The sequence below is a fragment of the Heliangelus exortis genome, chromosome 2 (genome assembly GCF_036169615.1).
Source record: "Heliangelus exortis chromosome 2, bHelExo1.hap1, whole genome shotgun sequence".
Classification (NCBI taxonomy): Eukaryota; Metazoa; Chordata; class Aves; order Apodiformes; family Trochilidae; genus Heliangelus; species Heliangelus exortis.
Window position 1 is genome coordinate 43,783,434 of NC_092423.1, and position 22,928 is coordinate 43,806,361.

Genomic DNA, 22,928 nt, shown 5'->3' on the forward strand with positions numbered 1-22,928 from the left:
GAATTTTCTGTAAAAATAACCCCCACATATTTCAATATGCCTGCTCTCAAGTAAAATCTACCCATTAATACATCCCAGACTGAGGAAGGCTGCAAGGTAGAATGGGACTAAATTAGCACTTTTAACATGCTGCATTATTTTTATAGCATACAAAATCAGCAAAGATTTTTTGAAAGAATCAGCAAGGCCTGTTACTTCTGGGTTTAGCAGAGGGCTTGAGAATGCAAAGAACTGCAGCATTTGGAAAAATGAGAATTTCAGTAAGAGTGCAGCTACTACTGTAAAACCAAACTTACAATAGCTGAGGTCTATGTTTATACTTCAAATACACAGTAGATAGTAACAGCGCTCGGGTATCTAAGCACCTTCTCTGAATATGCAATCAGGTACTTACCTTGCATAAATGACCAAAATTATGCCATGAATAACTGCAGGTGAATTAAAAGAGGCCTGATTAAAACTGAGCTGATAATTCATTCCCTAATGTCAACATTTTGTCAGATTAATGTGCAATTTCTTTTACATTCAGGAAAATGATGTAGGTGTGGGCATTCTTTCACGACTCTGCTAGGTTAATTACAAAGCTATCATTAAATAATTACCAATGGAAGATGAAGCAGAATCAAATATTTAATTCAGTGTAATTATAACCCCTATTTCTCCCTAATGTGGGTGATTTATTTCACTATGTTTAAAGTAAGGGAAGTAAGGACACTTAGTAAAACAAGTGCCTGTATCAATAAGATAGGTATTAACGCTCGCATTTCAGTAAAAAATAGACCCTACACAGAGAAAAATATTCAGGCAGAATAATGTGATTATTCTAAACTGGACATCAGATATTCTCTGAAGGTTACCCACAAAGAAAAGTAATTGAAAAAAAATCTAAGTGATAAATACCAAGTTCATCTTATTAAGCAAGTGCAACTGGAAGTAACAGGATTGTTGAATGTCTTCTCTATTTCATCCTGTTCCTTCTCCCAGTTTCCCTTTGCACATTGGCTCTCCACAGGTCTTTTTAGAGATATATTTTCAGACATTAATGTAAAGTACAAATGTAAACTAACAACTGTGAATATGAGTTGAAAGAAAAAACACTGAAATCCATGTAAAAATCCACGTTGAAAGTGATAATAATAAAGAATTTATAGCAGAATACTCAGTAGTCAGGCAGCCTTTGGCACTAGGAGACAAGTTACGGTATTAAAACAAAAAGAAAAACCCAGTGGATGGAGAAAGACACAGAAGATCAGCAATAATCAGTTAATAATTCTGATTTTAGCCTGCTAATAAAAAGAAAAATATATCTCAAGCTCAAACACAGTTTACAGGGTGCAAGCTTTCCTTATTTGTGACCTGTGTACAGGGACCGATATTTGCAGTAAACTGATTTAGGAGGTTCCAGCACACTTGGTATCATAAAGAGCTACAAAGACTAACGTCACTGAGCTTTATAGGATGTCCCTGACAAGCCACCAGTGCAAAGATTTTGGTTTCATTGTCATTGCTTTTTTTTTTCTTTTTTTTCTTTTTTTTTATGGTAACAGAAATAAAGCAGCTCTTCTTTAAAATGCAGTGACTTCTACAAATGACTGTTCTTATCCTCCCAGTTACCACATTCAATCGTTTTATTATTGAGGACCACACTATCTGAAAACATTTGTGTAAGTCTCTGGACTGCAGGTGGCACTATTATGTCATTATGAAATGAAACAACATTATTCCTGAGACAAGTAGGCAGCACAGAGCAGTCTAACCTACTTACTGAAGTACTTTATGAGTACCTAGTCATATGTAGGAAAAACAATTCTCTCTGAGGCAAAGATCAGGAGGTATCATCTGATGCAAAGTGTCAATGTTAGCTGAAGTAAGTGGAGCTGTATCATTTACACCAGCTAAGAATGTCCCAGTGTCCTTCAGTGTCCTTCGAATGGGGCCCTCCGAAGGAACACCTGAGAAAACAAATGTCTGGAAGCCTGATACTGGGAGACTCTATATTTATAACAGTGGTTCAGGAGTAAAGCAGATGCAACAATGCAGTTAATTCTGCTATGCACAGGGATGAAATGAAAAGCAGACGGGTGAAAAAAATCAAGCTGTGACATTTTCAGGAATGTTATTAAAGTGTCGACATTGTTTACAAAGTACTGATGAAATTGTAGAAATATTATATTCATGCTTTAAAAAAGGGGAAAGCAGTGTACTGGGAACCCACCTTGTATGCTACCACCACTCTCCCAAAGCTGACCCTATCCTATGTATAGATAACAAGAAGTTTGTGGTGAAGTTGGCAAGAACAGGATGCTAACTTTGCAGAGCTACTTGGAACAAGAAGGAACTGGAACACCACTTATCTTATTTTGTGCTTTGTATGTAAAAAATAAATCAGACCTGTGTCTAGATGTAAATCACCAACATACATAACATTCTAACAGTAGAAGCTCTGCAGTCAGCACAGGCTTTTCTCCAACTTTTAACCGGCACAACACAGAAATATTTTTAATTTGTGATGACTCTGCTGTTTACAGAAATACTGATTCCTGGGAGACTTCTTTGGAGCACTCAAAAGATGTACCTCTTGCTTATGAGAAGAGTATCATCAAAATGTGTAACACACTGAAGTATTTCCTTCCACTTGGTGTGTGCCAAAATGTCAGCAATTCGCTCCACTGTCCATCAGGTTTCACTGGGAAGAGCCTCAGAGTCAGGAACAGCTGACAATGTCCCTGCAAGTTATCCCCTCCCCTCACCAGTCTGACCAATCTTTTAGAGCTGCATCAACTGTGCCAAGGACTCCTCCCTTGGATGCAGAAAAAATATTGTTGGCTAGCAGTCAGTTAACACTCAGGATAGTAAGGTGAGGCTGAGTAGCCAGTGGGGATTCATAAGTGGGAAGATGATATACAGGGTAGAACCTCTCAGCAAATATAAAGAGAAGTAGGTAAATAAATTCCTATGTGAATGGGCCTGACAGGACTGAAGGCTCAGGGAAATCTGAATTCCAGGCATGCTAATAACATATAGGACAGACATTTCTTTAATATTTGCCATACACTTTGCTTTCTCACTACTCACAGAGCTGTGTGGGACTTAGTTCTAATAGAGCTGGCATGGTCCTTAATGGACACACAAATCACTGAAAACAGATCTCAGAATGGAAGTAGATGGCTCATTTTGAAGTCATAATTCCATTTCAATATTACAGTATGCAAGTACAAACTGAAAATAAACCACTTAAATTCATAGAAGGATATCAACTCGTGACACATGATTACAATCTCACCATCTTACTAATGCATTCAGTTGGAAAATGTGTGTACAAAATGCTTCATATTCTGCAATGACCTGTACCAAAGCACAAGATCTAATGTCTGGAGGTCTAAAATATTTTGGGGCCAGGAGTTAACTTCTGTGCCTTTTTAAAACTCATCTAGTAAATGGAGGTAACAAAAATCAGGCTGGCTAAGTGCTTTTTTCCAGGTGTGCTAATGAAGAGACCTCCAAGAAAGAACTGTTGGTCCTCTTAAAGGGAATAGTTTTTAAGCACTGTTGGCTCCTCATGCTATATTTTAATTCCTTTCCTCAGTCAACAGATGGCTACCCTGCATGTCTCCTGCCTGCTACACCTGTCCTCAATATTATTTGTAAATAAAAGCATGGGGCAAAATGTCTTGCTCTCCCTGGAGGACTTCAGGAGGACTTCAAAAGCCTCTCTTCTTCTGTATCAGGAAAAACCTGAGACTGTTCACATTTCCCTTAGAGACCGAGGAAGATTCCTTGTGGGCAGGGCATTTTTTTTTGCTTTGACTTCCTGCTCTACCATTTCCCCTGCTTTTCAGTGATGGGCTTTATCCACTGAGATAGGAGTGATTCTAGGGTTCTGCTCCCTGCCTCCCTCAGTCTTCTCTGTTGGAGCTGCTTTGCTTTCTATAATATCTTTAAATATTTATTAAGGCAAGGTTTTGAACCTGAATTTCCTACATCAAAGGAGAGCATTTAAATACGGGATGATAGCATCAGCCTTTCTCTTGTTCACTCCCCTCTCCCCCCCAGTTCAATTTTATAATGTGGATCTGCTTCAACAGAAAACACTGGTAATTTCTGCTTGCAATTAGCCAATGTGTGAAAATGTCCTCATATTCAAATGGCTTTTCCACATCTCAGCCAGCTGTTCTGGGCCATGGGCTGATGCAGTACTAGTAGCTCCCTCTCTTTCTCTCTGTCATTCTAGCCAGATTTTCCCATCCTGCTTAAAATATTTCTCAAGGAAAAGTTTTGTCAAAATATATGCATTTTCATTAATTTTCGTATGCAGTTAAATCCGTCTCTTCTGGTGAACAACCATCTACAGAAAACATCTATTGATGCTTAGCAGCCACTTTACAGCACTGCTGAGTGTCAAGAACAACTGACAGGGAGCCCTGGTTCTAATACTGATCTGATTTCAATGATATTATTTATGTACACATTATCACACCTCCCATTCTTTAGCACTAGGGAAAAAACTGGACTTAAAGTGCAGAATTTCTTGCCTGTTCTTCCTCTGACAATGTCCCTGCAATAAATTGGAAGTGTGTTGCAACTCATCCCAGCTTTTGTGACATTTTTAAGCTTAACCTCTTTGAGTTCTGTGACTATATTTCAACTCACATCTATTTAAAAAGTGAGCATTTGTGCATGTATAAAAATCTGAAAACCTAAAGAGAAGGTAAGCAATAGCATTCAAAGATGTTATGCTTTTTTTCAGTTGTGTAACTTGCTGAAATCTGAACAATACTGACTGGCAGTATTATCTGAGGTAATAGCAGCGTGTGCACTTTTTCTAGTTCTCTCCAGGGTATTGTTATTAAACAGCCTCACTTCACAAGTATATAAAACAATTTATTGTAAACTATTTCAAAATCCTTGAAGGAAATGTTCTGAATAAATACTGAATATTATATTTATTAAGTAAATTCATTAAGGAATAAATAAATAAATGTATTTAGTGTATGCACAGGAATGCAGGAAAGAAAAGGGATAGATCCTTTTAGTGGGCATGACTCTGATCTTTCATTCACTTATATAAAAATAGCTTTACATTATTGCAGCATACTAGCTGAAGTTACAAAACCAAATGCAGTTAGTTAAAGTGTCTTTTAGTGATAGTCTCTCACTGTGTTAGAAGGCCCTGTCTTTCAGAAGTACTGAAACGTACCCCAGGAATTCATCAATCACAAGAGTTAACTGGCCCCTACCCGGTAAGCTGATCCCTGCCTCTGTTTTATAAAATCTAACAAGTCAACCAATTTAATCAGCATTTTAGCACAGAGAGGGGCTAGATGTATATCTAGACAAAATAATAAAGACAAGACAAAAAAATAACTTCACAAACCAAATGTTTTCATCGGATTACCTGCAGTTGCTTTAAAGTGGGTTTAATAAAAAATTCAAGATAATGGAAGAACAAGTTCAGACACAGATATTAAAATTAAATACTTCATGACAGATTGGGATCCACCTGTCATTAACTGAGTTCTAAAAGCCATTCTGACCAACTGAGAAACGCATGAAACAATTAAGCTCCTTTTTGGAAATCACTAAGATACAATGGAGTAGTTTCACATCATCTCTCTCTCAAAAAAAAAAGAAATCTGAACAAAAAAGGAGTCTCACTGGAATTCCTCTGGTACACATTTCTGTCTAATGGTGAGGTAAGTAGGGGTATCAGAGGAGAAGCTGAGCTAAAAAAGCACTGGAAAGCCAAAAGCAACGCAAGAGAGTAATTGTGGCTCAGCAGAAAAGAACTTGAAAGTATGAATGAAGAAACTGCCTGCCATTCGAGTGTTGTGTTCAGAGGAGCACGACTTTGAAGCCTTTCTGTTTAAAGAAAACAAAAAACCCAAACCAAAACAAACATAGAACACCCCCCCCAAGAAAAAGAAACAACCCCCCCCAAAAAAAAGCCCCAAAACAACCCCCAAAACAACCAACCAATACCAAACCCCTATACCAAACCAGCCAACCAAAACAAAAAAAAAAAACCATCAAGAATTAATCAGAAACACACACTCCTGAGGTCTGAAACAAATGCTCCTCTAAAAGATGCTTAAACATGAATGAGAACAACTTTTTATTAATTGCAGTGCACTGGAGATGGGTCATAAGCTAGAAATAAATTAGAAAGCAAGCTAGTGACCATTCTATTTCAAAGTAATTTTTTTAACTGGGGCAAAGAGGAAGGAGAGAAAATAAGCTCATAGGCTTTTTTTCACAGCTGCTATTGCCTCTTTTTTATACATAAAATAACCAAGGTCTGAAACAGGAAAAGGGTCTAAGAAATGGTTACTAGCATGACAACGCCAGATGAAAAATCAACTTGCAAGGATTGGAAGTTTTAGGCAGCTTGTTCAGCTTTTAAAGAAATTGGAGTTAAGTAAGTTATGTATAAAAGAAGTAATGTATCAAGTTGTTTTTATAAACTCCAAGCATAATTCATTTCAAAATACCAATCTATTCATGCTCACTGAATAAAAATATTCATGTTCAAATATGGTTATGATTCTCCTGTTGTAAGAAATGACAGTAAATGGAACATGCAGTCGTTCCTTGTAGTGCTGTAACATTTATTTTAATAACACTGTCTCCTGTTGATGAAAACAAAATTTCATCACTAAGCCAGGGGCAGCGTAGCTTACTGAGTACTCTTCCAAATTTACAATGTATTTTAAGATTCCCAGAATATACTTAATATAATTAATTTGCAAACTATACTAAGTAAAAATTAAAATTATGAATCGGTGGTCTCTTTTCATACATGACAGTTGGGATATGCAGATCGTGACTATGTGAAATGTATTCTTCCAAAATATGCTTTTTTACAAACTGTGGAGGAACTTGAATCAAGCACCTGAACAGCAAAGATGCTGGCTGCATACTGCCTGTCCCCCAGGAATGTCACCCTGAGCTTGCCATGATCCAGTGTCCTTGCACAGGAACAGAAAGAACTATGTTCAATGCTATCTTTACTCAAGACTGCAAAAGATTTTAGAACACTTGCCCTGTTTGATCCAAACCAATTAAAAAGACCAAAAACACACCAACCAAACAAAAACAAACAAGAAAAAACCGAGAAAGTCATGGGCTTTCAGTTCCCAGTTTTAAAATTTAAAGTAAGAGAAGAAAACTTATCTACGAAATGCTGTCCTCAGGAGCAAAAAATAGAGACCTTTGCTTCTTCTGATGAAAAGCCTGGCAGAACTGTCCTAAATTCAAACTCTTTCAGCTGAGCCAAGCAGAAGGTTTTGGTAAAAAAAGCTGGGACAAAAATCCCGACAAACTTTGTCTGGCCCTTTGTACTTGTGCTGGTTTTGGGAGCCATATGTTAAGCATAAGGATGGTAAGAGCAAAGGGATGGGTGAAAAGGGAGTGAACACAGTGCTGTCCAGAGGCTCCCTTCCAGCACTGTGTTGGTATAAATGTGTTGTTCACTAAGTGCTCTCGTGGGACTGCTATTGCAGGACTCTAATGCAGACTTGTGCAGATATATACACTTCTTCAGAACATCAAGTGGAAGCACACACCACAAAGCCACAAAAGGAACTGGACATCACTGGATTTTGTGCAAAGTTTTCTAAAATATACAGGGACAGTATTAGTGGAAAATGATCAATTATTCTGGATGTTGCTGACAAGTAAAACTTTTGCAATGCTGAGATGCTGTAGCAGTGGATAACCTGTGAGGAGCATAAATTGATGGACAGATAAAATATGGAAGCTGAAAGAAGGAGGCCTGTCTTGGCAGCTATAAACAGAACAGCGCTTAAAAAATATGCATATTTTTGTTTTTCTCAGTCCTGGCAAATATGTAAGGTAAGGTTTAGATACTATTAATATGCTTATGTTTTTCAGAATTCACTGGAATCTGTACAGTTTAGGATTGTGAAGGATCATTGCAGCTGCAACTGGGAGACACACATCCTGCATCCAAAATATCACAAGCAGAACTGAATCCAGTACCAGTCTCTGCTAATGCTTTATTTCTTGAAAACAAATATTTAATAATTAATCCTCCACCCCGCCAACAAACCAATAAACAAACAAAACCAAACCCCAAAACCACAGGCAAACCTCTTCATGACCTTTAAGATGAAAGAGTACTTACAAGCAATATCCTGTAGGGAAAACTCTTTATTTTACAGAAAGCCACCACTATTTGCCCATGGAAGAATGTTTGCCTATACAAGACTGAGAAAGCAATGTCTTTCTTTGGTTTACTCCTCTTCCCCAAACGTCACCTTTACCTCCTAAGTTCCTCTGAATACATATCCTGTAACTGATCTTCATCTTACACTCAGTAGCAAGCCTGTCCCTGGGAACACAGCAGTGACAGCTACATGGTGGTGATCCTAAAATATTATTAGGAAATTATATGTTGCTTGCTGTGGGAATGCAGAAAACTTAACAGCAAAGAAATCAGTACCATCTGTATATAAGCCAGATCAGGCCCTTATTTCTATGTCATTAAATATCGAAGGAAAAGAACTCAAATGTCAACAACTTTTCAAGTGCTCTGAACAGCCAGGGAAATGGGAGCAAGTTAACCTAGAGGAGCATTCAATGAACACTGCAGCACCAGGATCCAGTATTTTACCTCTGCAGGTCACCTTAAACCAATGTAGTGTTGGGGATTTAAACCTCTTAAGGAGATAAAGGGTTCAATTGCTGTGAACAAACAAATTTAGGCTAGTGAAATCACAGTTCTAAATTTTAAAATGGACACGAGATGATTAAAAGTATGAGTTAGTGATTTTTAATTATTTTTTTGCAAGCTTTCCATATTCATAAGTCTGCTTGGTGAAGCACTGACTGCATTCTGATGAGGAGCACCATTATCTCACACTGCAACACAGCTTCAGTAGAGCAGGAGACAAGGTTTCAGAGACAGGACATAAAATAATGTTGCAGCAACCTCAATTTCAATCCACACTATCACAGGGGGCTAATACTATCACAACCTCAATGCTAAGCACATGTAATACCTCTTGCTGCCCAGCTCTGCCACGCAGAATTTATTTATGCTAAGTATTTATTACTGGAAAATTTATTTTTTAATTTAAGAGAATGTGTGGGAGGCGAGATCACGGTGTATTTCCAATTTCGGATAAAGCTCATGGTTTCCAGGTGACTCTCTATGTACTGAGACAACTTCTAAAATATTAAACATACTTAATAGCTATTTCTGCCCTAATGCTGCTTAGTGTATCAAAAACATTAATTTATAATTACGTTCCTGAATATACTTACAGTATTTTTTTAATATTATTTGCCTTAAATTTTACTATGTTATTTTCCCTGAAAATACTATCATTTAAAATGCATTTATTTTATTATCTGCAAGGTGTAACCATTTTTGCATGGCAGTATGTTAGTGTATAAATTATAAAGATACAACTTATGAGTTGAATTTTAAGGTAAGCTTTCTATTTAAGTACAAAAATTATCATTCCTAGCAAATAATAATTTCTAACAAGATTTAACAAGAGAATAATTTCTATGAGTGTCTAATTTTCAATTTCCACAGTAAAAAAGGTACCTGAAAAGAAACCAAGGGTCTTTATAAGTTGGTTATATGTCAGCCAATGTGAGACTTTTCTACTTTATGAGAGACTGAAATTACATTGTCTGGAAATTGCCTTCACTATTCTTTCCAGTCTCAACTGAAAGAAATGAAAGAATAGGAAAAACTGGTTGCTCTCTCACACTTTCTCATTTTTAATATCATGAGATACTCCATGTCACACAGCAAAATTTCTGTGGACACAAAGGCTTGAGAATGATGAATTTTCTTTAAGATAGGCAACGCCTTAAAATTATCTCACTACAGTATTTAGCTGCTCTGAAAAGTCACACTGAAGCCTCAATCCTGATCTGTTTTATTGAGAGCAGAGTTTCATTTTATTCTTTAATTCAAAATGGTAGCAGCACTTTCTAAGCTTCAGTAATAAGAGGCTCTGCAGCTATTCCTGGGGCCTGTAGGTTGTTCATTATCAACACAGTGATCTGAAAACTGGGAAGAATGATTTCATTTATCCACCAGCATCCCTTATGCCCCACCCTCTAGTGTGGAACTGATCCTCATTACCGGGGCTTTGCTTTGTCTCATTTCCAATGGTCCCAAGGATGGGATTTAGTATTTTATCAGCTATTGCCTCATGAAGGAACCAGACACCTCTGATGTGGATTACAGTCAGCAGCACTTATAGGAACCTCTGTTTCATTTCAGGAGACTAAAACTCGCTTTCAAAGACAGCTCAAGAGAGTTGAGAGCGAGCCCCTCAAAGCATTTCTCATAGTGATAACTTGCATAGTAAACCTGTGGAGGGCTGTGTTTGTCTTGAGTTGGAACCATGGATGCAGGGAGCAGTTGGAAGAAAGCTCACAGCAGATGCAATGTACAAATTACTTGGAGACAATCCTCTTATATTCACAGAAGAGAAACAGAGAAAATTCTCCTTGGGTCCTCTGATCCAGGCAAACAAACTCACACACAGCATTTTGCTTGTTTGCTGTCCTCTCTTTGCCCTTGTTTCACACAATGAATGCTCCTTGCAATGTCAGGGGGAAGTTTCTTCATTTCTGCCTCAGGGTTCAGGGAACTGGGGGCTCTGGTAAGGAATGGAAAGTAAAAACCTGTTTTTACAGGGTGAACTCTGAACTTCTGTCTGTCAGAGTCATCCAATGGATGGGAAGAAGACTCCTGTCTCTCTACCGTGACCATTTTATTGATGTGTACCAGCTCCTCAGTCTTCTACCACCAAATTTATCAGCAGCTGAAGCCCCTGGAGATGTGAATTATCAGCTCTTTTAACCACAGAATATCAGATGATCTCTCCCTTGTACAACCCACTTGCACCCTTAATTGTTGTGCCAATGCTTGTCATTTAAGTAGCTCTTTCATCTTCAAAGCATTTCACAAACATCAGTTGACACAAATGTAGATTAATTACCCTGACAATTTGCTATATATTTAGCAGTTACAATAATGGAGAACAAACCAATGTCTAATAAGTCATCAGAATGAGTTCTTCTGCCAAACAAAAAAGTTCATTTTTTGAGTCTATTTCTCTCTCCCCAGTCTTTACTGCAATCCAGTTTTTTCTTCCCCATCATCCTCAACTGCTTTTTCAAGCATACAGCCAAGGAAAGGGGAGAGAAGAAAAAGTAATCTGTGAGCAGAGATCACACACCAGGGGTTAATAAATTTTAAAGATTATCTTAAATCTTGCATCACACCTGTACAGAGTTTATGAAGACTGATAGGATCTGTCTTTCACATGCTCAGATAATGCAGGATTCCTAACTGCTGTAATTAATAAATTCAGGAGGCACTCATATGCTAAACCAATTGCTAAATTATAGATTAACCATAACTGACAAAACAGGGTGAGCAGGTACAGCAAATTTCCCATAACCTCTGCAGACCTTGTGAAGTAGGCCACCTGAGTTTTTAATAATCATTGTAGTGCCTGAAACCATTGGCACAGAGAGAGAACAAGGGGAATGTGAGAAGGAAAGCAAGAGAAATATTCAAGAATTGTAGCATTTTAATGAATAATTTACTGCAAAAGTACATCAAATGTCATTTATGCTAGAAGGACTCAGAAATTGGCTTTTACAGTGTGTCCTTACTTTTATAATAATCTCCAGAACTATCTATTGTCCTACTCCAGTTAAGCAGTACACACTTAAATGAATATTTCTGTTAGCTTAATTAAGTACACACCACATCCCAATATTTAGGCCTAGTGTTTCTGTGTTTCTTTTGACGACTCAGAAAGAACTTTTTCTTACCTAAAATTATCAGCTGCACAGTCAGCTTTCCAAGTACTTCTCTGGAAACTCACAACACTGTAACACCCTTAGAATAGCTAATAAATAAATATTATTCACATTATAAAGAAAGATGTGCATTCTTCAAGAGTGAGGCAATTATGCTAGAGATTTCAGGAAAATTGCCTGACCTATTGAAAAATAAATGATTTACTGAAAAACTCATTTGAAGGCATCTTCTGATTCATATTAAAGACATGTAAAAGCTGACTCTCCCTTTCTTGTTAAAGGCTTTCCAAAAGGACTCCATATGCAAATGCCTCTTCAGCAACATCAGGGTAAGTAAGAAAGGCATTAATTTTGTGAGTATACTGAAGGGGAAAATGTAGAACTGTGTAGTTAATCAGGTATGACAGAAATCACCCAATCAAGTAAATAAACAGCAAGTCTGGCCTACATTTTAATTTGTTCTTGGTGTCAGTCTCTTTCTACATGGAATTAAAAGCCCATAGAAAAAAGTAAGAACAAATTAGTCTTCTCTTACAGAACATTGGAAAATCCTTCAGCTCATGCTTTTCAAATCATCATTTAGCACTGCTTGAATTTCCCTTTGTGCCACATGCTTTTTAAATCCTGCAAAAATTATTGCTGTTTGCTGCTGACCAGAAGCCCTTTCTTTCCACATTAGTGCTTCAAACACTCAACGACAGCTGAACTGTGAAAGAATAAAAGCCCAAATGGATTTGTCTGAATGTATTACTTATTGCCTGTCTCTTAAGCTTAACTTGGCCTTCTTCACAGGTTCCTCTCAGCTACTTTCACCACCAGCTTTCAGAGATACTGAGGGCTAATTGAAGGATTACAGTTTATAATATACCTGTATAAGCAGGGCTGTGGTCAAGTATTAAAGGCCACTGGAAGCTTATTGATCTAGAGAACATTGCAGTAATAACCCAGAAAATATCAAAATAATCACTGCTATTTGCTTTTCCTTAACAGAGCAGTCAATTTACTTACACACTAAACCTTTTTGATGATCCACCATTTTACATGAAAGATTCACCACTTTGAAGAAAACAGAAGGAAACGTGGTTACAACTATCTGAGGAAGACCCAACCTTCCACCCCGCAAAATGCCATAACAGACAGTGGAGAACAGATTATAAAATTAATAATATTTTAATATCTTTAAGCTAATACAGTTAAAGGAAAGTTATTGCTTGCTGCCATCCAGCATAACATCAAAATCTTTCTTCTAGGCTGCAGAGCTTCTTCTATTAATATTGTAAGCAAGGATCATATTATATAACAGTACCAACAAGGCAGAAGAGGCACTGCATAGATTATTCATTTAAGTAAAATGCAGATCTCCCAAGAAGACCTTTTTAACAATGATTTAGCACAAAAATAGAATAAATTCACGGTCTGTGAAAATGCATGTTGGAAAAGCCAATCTAGTAATATTTATAATGGTCTTAAGCATAGAAATGAATTGAAAATCCTATGGCCTTTCAGCTCCTGAAGGCATCTCACTTGTACCAGAGCAATGTAGATATGCAGGGTCCTACAAGTATATGCAGATAGACCCCTAAGTAGAAAACGAAGCATATAATTCACGTGCTAAGACACAGCTACTCCAGAAAACCTGCTGAACAGAGCCGAGGAAGACAAAGAGACATAAGAGAAAAAGGGGAAGACTGACAGAACCAGGTTTTAACCTCAACAGAAGTGCACAGGAAGAGGCAACCTTCTTGTGTCTACCCAAAAGTAAGCAAAAGTAATGGCTCAGGGCTTCACTCTGCAAAGAACCATTCTTGCACACAGAGGCCTTATGACCTGGTGTATGTAACAGCCCTGGAAACCACGGTGATGGGTCCCACCCATAACTGGGCCTGCATAAATGTCATCAGGTTCGGTTCATCATCTGCAACCTGGGCTAGGCAGGGATGAAACAATAAACGAACTAATAACAATGATACAGTTGCAACATTTGGATTTTTGAAAGGTAGAAAAATATCTAATGGTTATTCTTCTTTTGAAACTTGCCCCTATGTGGGTGGAAGATGGAAATGCCTTCCCATATATACATATGGTGCATGCTTTACCTCTCCTTGCAGCTTTTTTTATTTCACCTGTAACAATGTTTTTCTTGCAGGGTTTTTTTTTTCTGCCCCTTTTCTTACTTGTCCTCATGAACAAAATTTCTTCCAGTAAGGTTCTCTACACAACCTTAGCAAAAAATATTCTTACTCTATGCAATGTTCACTGTGTGACCTGTGCCTCTACAGCACCTTCTTAGGTTATTTCCCAAGTATTACAATATCAATGCCTAAACAAACAGATACTGTTACAAGTACATTATCAAGACTCCTCTAGAAAAAGAACTGTACAGCTATTAGAACTGATGGGCAGTAGATGATCCCTACCAGAAGACACTCACAATGCAAGACTGTATTTGAGATAAACCTTTGATGGCAAAAAAACCTCACACATTGAAAGCATACCTGAATGCCAAAGTTCCACAACTTATAGCACCTTCAGCATAGCCTAAAAACTGCTCTCAGAAAGTCTGTATCCATCACTCAGATTTGTAGTTACTGTTGTAACAGTAGTTACTGTTGTGAACTGAATCTCTCTACATAATAAAAAAGCAATATACTGCTTTTGGATCAAAGAGGTATTTTGTTCACTTCAACGCATACACAGTCTGTACTGTAAACATTAAAAGAAGTTATGACCAGCACTGAAGTGTGACCAGACTTCTGAGATGGTTTCAATGTCTGGGAAGAAAACCTCAGTAGGTTCATAAATCTAATACATATTTTTCATAATAAAACTTAGAGCAGCAATAATTGCAGCAAAGTTTTACAAGGCATCCTGAGAGCAATAAAAAAATAACTGCTCTTGGCACAACAGCTAAATAAAACAATTTTATTTTTTTTAAGCCCATAAGGAATTCAAATTAGCAAACTTTGTAAAGGATGCTAGCAAAACACATTTGAAGGAGACTATAATTATTGGTTGCTTTGATTTTAGTGACCTTATTTATCTTTCTAAACAGACATTTTAAACAACAAAGTTTCAAGAGCCCAGAGAGCATAAGGATGGGGTTTGAGTGCAAGATTTAAAAAGAGTAAATTTTTGTAAGATAAATTCAGTTGTTTTAGTGTAGTTTTGCTGTATTAATCCCCATTCCCTATAACACAAATCAGACCACTAATATCAGTACCCATGTAATTTCAGTGGCAGAGATGAAAGACCAAGACTTCAGAGCTCCTACCAGTCTGCAGAGGCAAGCCAAAGGTTTGCCCAGACACCTGCTCTTGTTTAGAAGTTCCCCTCCATTTGCAAAATTTCCAAAACCTGACATTTGCCTCCAAGCATTTCTGGTGCCTCCCTAAGCCCTAACTTAGACTACACTTTCCAGAGCAAAAAAGAAACAGCAGGTACAGAACTACCCAGCCTTATGCAATTATTGTTCACAGTGATCAAGCAATCCTGGCGAGAAGCTGATGCTCAGCAAGGCAGCTGGAAAACACTAAATCTCCCCACGTTAAATATGGTTCAGGGAATTCTTCCAACACTCAGCAATTACCTATTGCTATATACTTGATGAAGAGAAACAAAGCATCTAAAGTCAAATCTTCCAAAGTACGGTAGGGTGAAGAGTGGAATGCTTAGTCAATGTAAATAAAAGTGTACGTATTCATACAGCTCTAAGCCCATCAAAGAAACTTTGCCTCTCTAGTTTTTCTGATTTCCACTTTTCTGCCTGTGCTGCCATCAAATTCCTAATCTATAATCCTCATAGAAAACTATCAGAATAGTTGTTTGACAAAAACTATATGCTATCTGTCAAACACAACTGATTCTGGGGGCTGGTCTACCATAGCCACCTTTCCTTATCCCTAGCAAAAGGTCTAGAGGGCCTAAACTTTTGAAAAAAACTTCAAGGTTTTTTCTTATTTTAGAGCAACAATTAATTTTAAAGTATTTCTGCAGCCATGAGCGATATGCTGCATATCTTACTATTTTTATGTTTTCTGTGAGTGTCTGAACTGCAGCCTCAGGCAAATATTCAGATATCCCAATCATGGCCTGCAGACAGTTGCACACACAAATAAAACCATGCATTCTTAGGAAAACATCCTGCAGAACCACAACTCTTTTGAAAAATGTCAATAGGTTTGTAGGATCCACCTTGCCCTGGTTCTCCCTGTTCCTTCACTGACTTACCCTCTTTCTCTACAGACATTCCTAAAGGACTATTCATACTCCTCTTCACTTTTCCTTCTTCAGCCTATCTTGCAAGCAAATTCTACTAATGTCTCTTTGCTCATAGCTCAAAGACTCTCGTTATTCTCAGATGCTGCTTCTTCTGCCCAAGCTGAAATCTCAGACTTCCTCATACCTTCTCACCCCAGTTTCAAAGAGTTTAAAGCATGTTTCTACATCCAGAACCATATTCTACTACCCTTACAGACTTGCCACTTGCTTTGACATTTTAAGCACCACATTTTATTTGCATCTCTTCTAGGTTTTCTCATCTATGTGATTTAAAGCCACACACATACAATGTGTTGAAGGCAGTGCTGTGTTAAATCTGCTTTTCATTGAGCAGCAGAAATAGGATCCATCTTCTGTCTTGAACCTATATGCTATGGGATGTTACCCATTTCAGTTTAAACTACCTCAAGAAGCATATCCTATAAGGGCGGGAAGAACAGATTGCTCTAAGTGACTGTGAAATATAAGCTGTGAGACAGATGATCTGGGACCCTGTGGCCAGGAATAGGCTGGGTGCAACCTTCTGTATCTGGTGGTGTAAGATGCATTCTGAGAAACACAGATAATCTATCATACTACATCTCTTCAGTCTCTCAGCATCTTGCATTTTGAATATAATGTGTTCTCAGGCACAACGCTGCAGCAGTACTTGCACCTGCTTTAACCATGTCACCTTTGTCTAGATGTTCCACCACTGACTCACCCTTCTCAGAACTGCTCCTTCTCCCTTTCCAAGCCTTCCATAGCTCACTTCCTTCAAAAGCAAAAGCTCTGCTCCCAGCCCTGCCTGAGCTGTGCTGTGAACCCATTGCCCAAAAAAGCACTATATGCACTTTTTCCAGTGTTTCCCTTTTGTCATGAAGTAGCAGCCCAGGTGTCAGAGGCCCCAGCCATGGAAGTGCTCCTTATCCTTGACTGACCTTTGAGTGAGTCATGTAATGCCTCTGGAGGGTAATTACTCTTTTTGGTTTGTTTGTTTTTTGGTTTTTTTTATTATCCTCTCCTGGAGATCTATATTGCTTACACAACACAGAGTAATTTGCTCCTCTTGTGTGTTTCAGGCAACTAACGTACAGATATTTAATCTAACCATGAAATTTTAAAAATTGCAGCCTCCCAAGATAATAAAGTCATTATCCTGACACTTCACATTACTGTCAACCTACACATGCTACAATAAATAACTCCACCACAGTTCTTCATTTGCATAAGAAATCCTCCTCAGCCTACCTTGTTAATTTTGCTTGCAGTTTAAAATGGAGGCTGTTCTTTGCCTCTCTGTTTTGTCTTCTACAACTCTCTTTCAATGTCACTGGACATACCAAGCACAACTTTTTTTAGATCTTTTTTTACAAGCTAAAGGGTAGATGGAATGATCTTTCACAAAGGCTTCCCCATACCACCTGAGGAGCTGAGCTTCCTTCCAACATCTCAGGTGCACCTTCTGGAAACATTTTGGTCTGGCCTCCAAGTATCCTGTGCTCCACCTATTTCATCCTTCCCTTTTCCTTGGTACATCTCTCATTGTTTTCTGAAACTTTCTCACTCCTTTGGTACTTCTTTTGCCCTTGGATTCATCATGTTTGGCCAACAGTGCCCCACAGGACACAAACAGTATATTAAGATAACCCACGTCTTCTGCGTGCATTCCCAATACCATGCAAATGTATATATACAAACTACTATTCTTCCATAACAAAAGTGCTGACTTTGTGATTTGTTCCAAATCACAATCAGCACAATCAGTATTTGTAAAACTCCTTTTTACCTTTTCTACCCATTTGTGCCATGCATTGTGACACTTAGACACAAGACATTTTATTTTTTCTGTTTGCACAGCACATCCTGCAGTATGAAACGAGTGCAAAATAACAATACTGCTTCTGCAGGTATGTGCAGCTATAATGATGAAAAAAGGTTCACAGGGAGAAAAGAAGAATTTATATTAGACAATGTGGAATGGTAAGGAAAAACAAAAAAGACTAATTTTTTTTTGTGTAATGTCCTATCATCAGGTCCAAGACGCTGAATAGACAGTGAGTACAGCATTTAACATTTTTTAATTTAGTATTAACAGTAAACCTGATTAGAAGATACAAACAACTGGATTCAGCCTTGATTTAACCAAATTAGCCACAAGAAGATGAATTTTTCTACACGAAGCTCCAAGTTTCCAACCATCTGTCTTTTTGAGGACTAGTAACATTGTCATTACTACAGCATGCCTTTTTGTGGTGACCCCGTTCTTCATATATAACAACAGATCTAATAATTCAGTGTTTCTTTTACAGAGGGTCTCAGACACACAAGTAAGGAGAAATTAGTTAAAATGGTGGCAGGGCTGCCATTTTCCTTGAGTATACTTCCACCAGTTACATGATGCTGGAGTTCAAATTATCAGCTAAACTTGGCAAAACCAGCCCCATTACTTTTTGAGGTTACTATAACAAGGACAGGCTGGTTACAGTGGATTACCACTTCTCTGCATCCTTAATTTGATTGTGGTAATCATAAAGCAGATGTGTGATCATGTTTTCCATGAAAGAAGAAGGCAGAGCAGAGTAGTAATTTTCATTTGGAAAAAGGGAGGCAAAGTTTTGTTTGCTATGAATAAGTAATACTCAAAAAGCAGGAAATTGTTTCTGACCTTTAGCCTGCGGTCCTGGTCTCCGCTGCACAGAGAATTTACAGACACTTTAAAGGTCTTCCAAGCTGGATTTAAGTTATTCATCACAACCTGTGAGTGAGAGGAAAGGAATAACACATTATTTATAATATTTGCACGTCTCCAAACAGAATGCTAACAAGAGCCACAATTTCCAATACAGTGTGCCAGAAGGAGAAGAAAGCTATAGGTCTGTAGAACTACATGCACAGGGTATGTGCCCTTGAGCAAGCTGCAGATTGCAACACTCCTCCTCTGGAAATCCCCAGAAACACAGGTGAGAATGGACCCATATACAGATCATGCTACAGAGATTGCCCCAGCACTGGCCATGCCTCAGCAGGGGTGTAACTCTCAAAAAAAAAAAAAAAAAAAAAAGAAAGGTTCTGGAGTGGAATACACCCCTGGGTTGAAAGCCATGGAAGAGATGTATGACTGGGCAATGGGGACAGGCAGCATCAGTTTAGAGACACACGGTCTACCTTGCCAGGAAGACTTTATGGGACCTACACCAGATAGTTTCATACCCCCAAATACCCTTTTCACCTAAATGCTGTTTTTTGAGACAGTTCCAGTCATTACCATGGAAGCTGCAATGACTCTGGGACATAGGAAACAAAAGCACCCAGATTATCAATCTCTTTAGCACTAGCAACCTGGGAAGAGGTGGAGAAGATGCAACAGAGGATTAATAAGATGATACTGTCTGTAGCAATGTTTGGGCTAAGCCTTTAACTCCTGATCTTCAGAGCATTTGCCAGTTTAGTTAAACTTGGATCTTGACCATCTTCCCTTACTCTCATGCACACAAGTCAAGACCTGACACCAATTAATCATTACACAAGAGACAGAAGTGTTTTAAAATATGGTCACTTGCAAAACCCTTGCGACATAGGAAGGATAAACTATTCCTCTGACAGTCCACCTGCATCCTTGGAAAGTAAATCCAATTCTATCCCTTACCTCAGTCCTGTGAACAAGTTGTTGGGTTGCATCATCATTCATCCTGAAAATCTCCAGAAAAGGATCAGATTTGCTGAAAAAATCCTAAAATACAATACAGGACAGGTTACTCTTGAGACTTGTTTTTCTCTCAGCTTTTTAGGCACAGTGCACCAGTGCTTTCCTGACTGCTAATGAAAACAGAGAGCCAGCGTAGTTTTAGTGAGACTCTTTGGTGTCTCTCAGCAATATTTCATTCTCGTACCAACGATTTCCTTGGCACTGCTGCTCTCAGTTTGACTATTCAGTTATGGCAGGCAGAACTGTAAAAAATTGTTTTACTGCCTTTTCTCTTCTTACACCCAGTCCAGATTTCTGCGCTCATCCGCTTAGGTTATTTGTTTCTGTTTTCATACCTGTTTGGTCTTTTGGCAACATTTTTATCATGCAAGGCCCTTTGAAGCATACTCTACAGCAGGCTGAATTTCACACTCTTTGCCCACTGTCTCAACACAGAAGTTAATTGGCCAAGACATGCACTGCTACCAACTAACACAGGTACTGGCAAGATGGATTATAGTATGCTAGATAAGCAAGACCTCTTTAGGGTTTAATAACTTGACCCATGTTACAATGACAAACAGAGCAGGAGAATACAGAAAACTACCTGATGTTCCTGAGTTAAAAGATCAGGGATACTGAGGTTCACACACTAGTTCAGAACTAGTCCTGCATCTAGCTAAAAACTCTGAGCATTCTTACACAAACCTAAATTAAGTCGATTTCTATAGCTTTGATTCAGTCTGGCCACTGCACCTTTTGTTTCAACAACACTTTTCTTCTGGACATGCTGGCTGCAGAGCAGAAGAGAAGCTGGGTGTTAGCCCTCTGTGGCTGGAGGGGGAAAGACAGCAAATTCCAATTTCTAACTATCCAATGCAGCAAGTGCAGGATTCAGATGGACTCGACCTACTTTCTATAGTTTCAACTCACTTCTTCATTTTCTTCTTTAAAAGAGCCACATGATTATGTGTATGAATATTTACCTTCTCTATAGGCTATATAAAAAAAGACTACAGACCTCCACAGCAAATCTGGAAGAGTGACAAATTCTGTTTGCTCTCCTGTTGTTTCTATAAAAGTGTTAGTGTAAAAATTACTGTAGTTTGCACAGTTCTGTAATTTTATCCTCACTAAATGCCCACTATACTTACTTTTGACTACCTGGTTAACTGTTGGGATAGGAACATCTCGGGATGAGATGCTAGCCAAAGTCTGGGCACATCCTTTTGGCCAAGTTTGTCTTTTGGGGCATTCTTACAATGTCACAATTGCAAAAGAAGCAATGAAATCAGGCCTTCAAAAAGGGCTACCTGAATTTGAATGTATGGCAAAGGAAGAGAGACCCCAGGGACCATGAAGCCTTGGGCAAGGATCAAACAATCTAAAGTCTCCTCCATCTCCTAAAGACGATACCTACCAATTTTGTGCTGAGAGTGCTGTTCTGTGAATGACCTGTTTCCTTTCCTACTGAAATTATAATGGTGTGATTAAAATATGCAGGTGTATTCATTAAATCTTATAATGTGGAGCTTTAAACTACAAAGCTTGTATGTTTGACTCTTTGTTCCAATTACATGGTTATAGCACATTTAATGTAAAAGTGAACAGAATCAGCACAAAATCCAACCAAGTCTGTCCAGAGTTTGCCTCAAAGCCCTGACGTAGAGTTATTATTCCGACTCCACTCAGCACTTGAAACTGCTACTACATAGGAGAATTTGGTGATCAAATTCTGCAAGATTATTACTGCGTAGAAGTAATCTCTGCGTAGAAGCAGAGAGTGAGGGTGCTGTTTTAATCATAGTGACACAAAAATTCAAAGTGCATATGGTTAAGGAAGATTGAGCTGCCTCTTCTCACATGTTAGTATACTGATGGAAGCTGAGTAAAAGCCTAATGTTAACAGATTCTTTATCAAACACAAGTTTAATAAGCAAAGTTACCTGAAAGAAAACATCTCAAAATGATACACCCAATGAATGTACCCTGGAGTACAGAAAAATTCAGGAAGAAAAGTACTCAAAATACAGTGCCATTCCCACCTGAGTACGGTGAGATCTGAAACAGCAAATCTGCACCAGGGAAGTAATTTTTAATATGTGGTTTCAACTACTAAGGCAATACTACCTAAGGGGAAGGATTTTAATGCTGTATGATATCCTATATCACTTCCCCTTTAGTGCAAAAACAAAGCCTAATTCCTTTCAGAATGAAGGTACAAACAGAAAATCCTTCTATACTGAAGATGCTTTGTAACAAATAAAAAATTGATAGATGAGGAAACACTTTATTTCCCAGCTATTAACATTTTCAAACCTTTTACGTTGTTACAATGAATCTAACAGCTTTGCATTATCTCAAAAGACCCTCCTCTGAAAGAAGACTAGCAGCAATAAAGTTTTAATGTTTTGGTATTTTAATAATGTTTTGATGATTAATGTAATGCATATGCTAGTGGTATAATGCACAGTTCAGCAGTTACACAGTAATAACAAAAACCACATAGCTTAAATTAAAAAAATGTCACTACATTTCTGAGCACCCGGTTTGACACATCTTTGAGTACATTAATTTTCAGAGCACCACACTTTAAACTTCAGGTTTGAGGGTCAAGTCAAAGGTTGCTCAGGAAAGGGCTGAAATAGCCAAAAGACTTTTATAGTATTGAAAATTCTCAAGTGGCAAGACAGTGCATTTAGGGGTTATTTATTTATTCTTCATAACCTAGCACCAGAGAAACATATAAAAAGGCAATATTAGCTTGTATTTTGCAGACATGTGCTGGACAGTCTTTCCCAAGCAACAATAACTGTCTCTCTCAGAAGTGGAAAAGCAGTTTAACTACTTCAGTGCTCGTAATTTATTATAGCTATCATAAAAACATAGCTGCTTGTTAAGGTAATTGTGAGACAGCTAATAATGCAATACAACCTTTCCAAAAGTTATTGTTCCACTGTGAAGTGTTCTCAGAGGAACTCTTTGAAACAAAGATGTGCCATCTGAGCTGACTTGGTTTCAATAAAACATGAAAATGCAGCTATACCTTCCAAACAAGCACTGCAATAAAAAAATTATAGCATTTATCTCACCAGAGTCAGTTAACTAAAGGAAACTTCCATACCTGTGACTTTCCTATAATTTTTCACTGAATGTTTCAGCC

General features: G+C 38.0%; 1 protein-coding gene across 1 annotated transcript in view; it reads right to left on the minus strand.

The window, feature by feature from the left end:
- CPNE4 (copine 4) overlaps positions 1 to 22,928 on the minus strand; it is a 231,835-nt gene that overhangs the window by 66,539 nt on the left and 142,368 nt on the right. The window contains exons 6-7 of the mRNA XM_071735821.1: positions 19,727 to 19,810; positions 18,746 to 18,835 (exon numbers count right to left, since the gene is read on the minus strand). Coding sequence (XP_071591922.1) covers positions 18,746 to 18,835; positions 19,727 to 19,810 — 174 coding nt within the window. The remainder of the gene's footprint in view (positions 1 to 18,745; positions 18,836 to 19,726; positions 19,811 to 22,928) is intronic.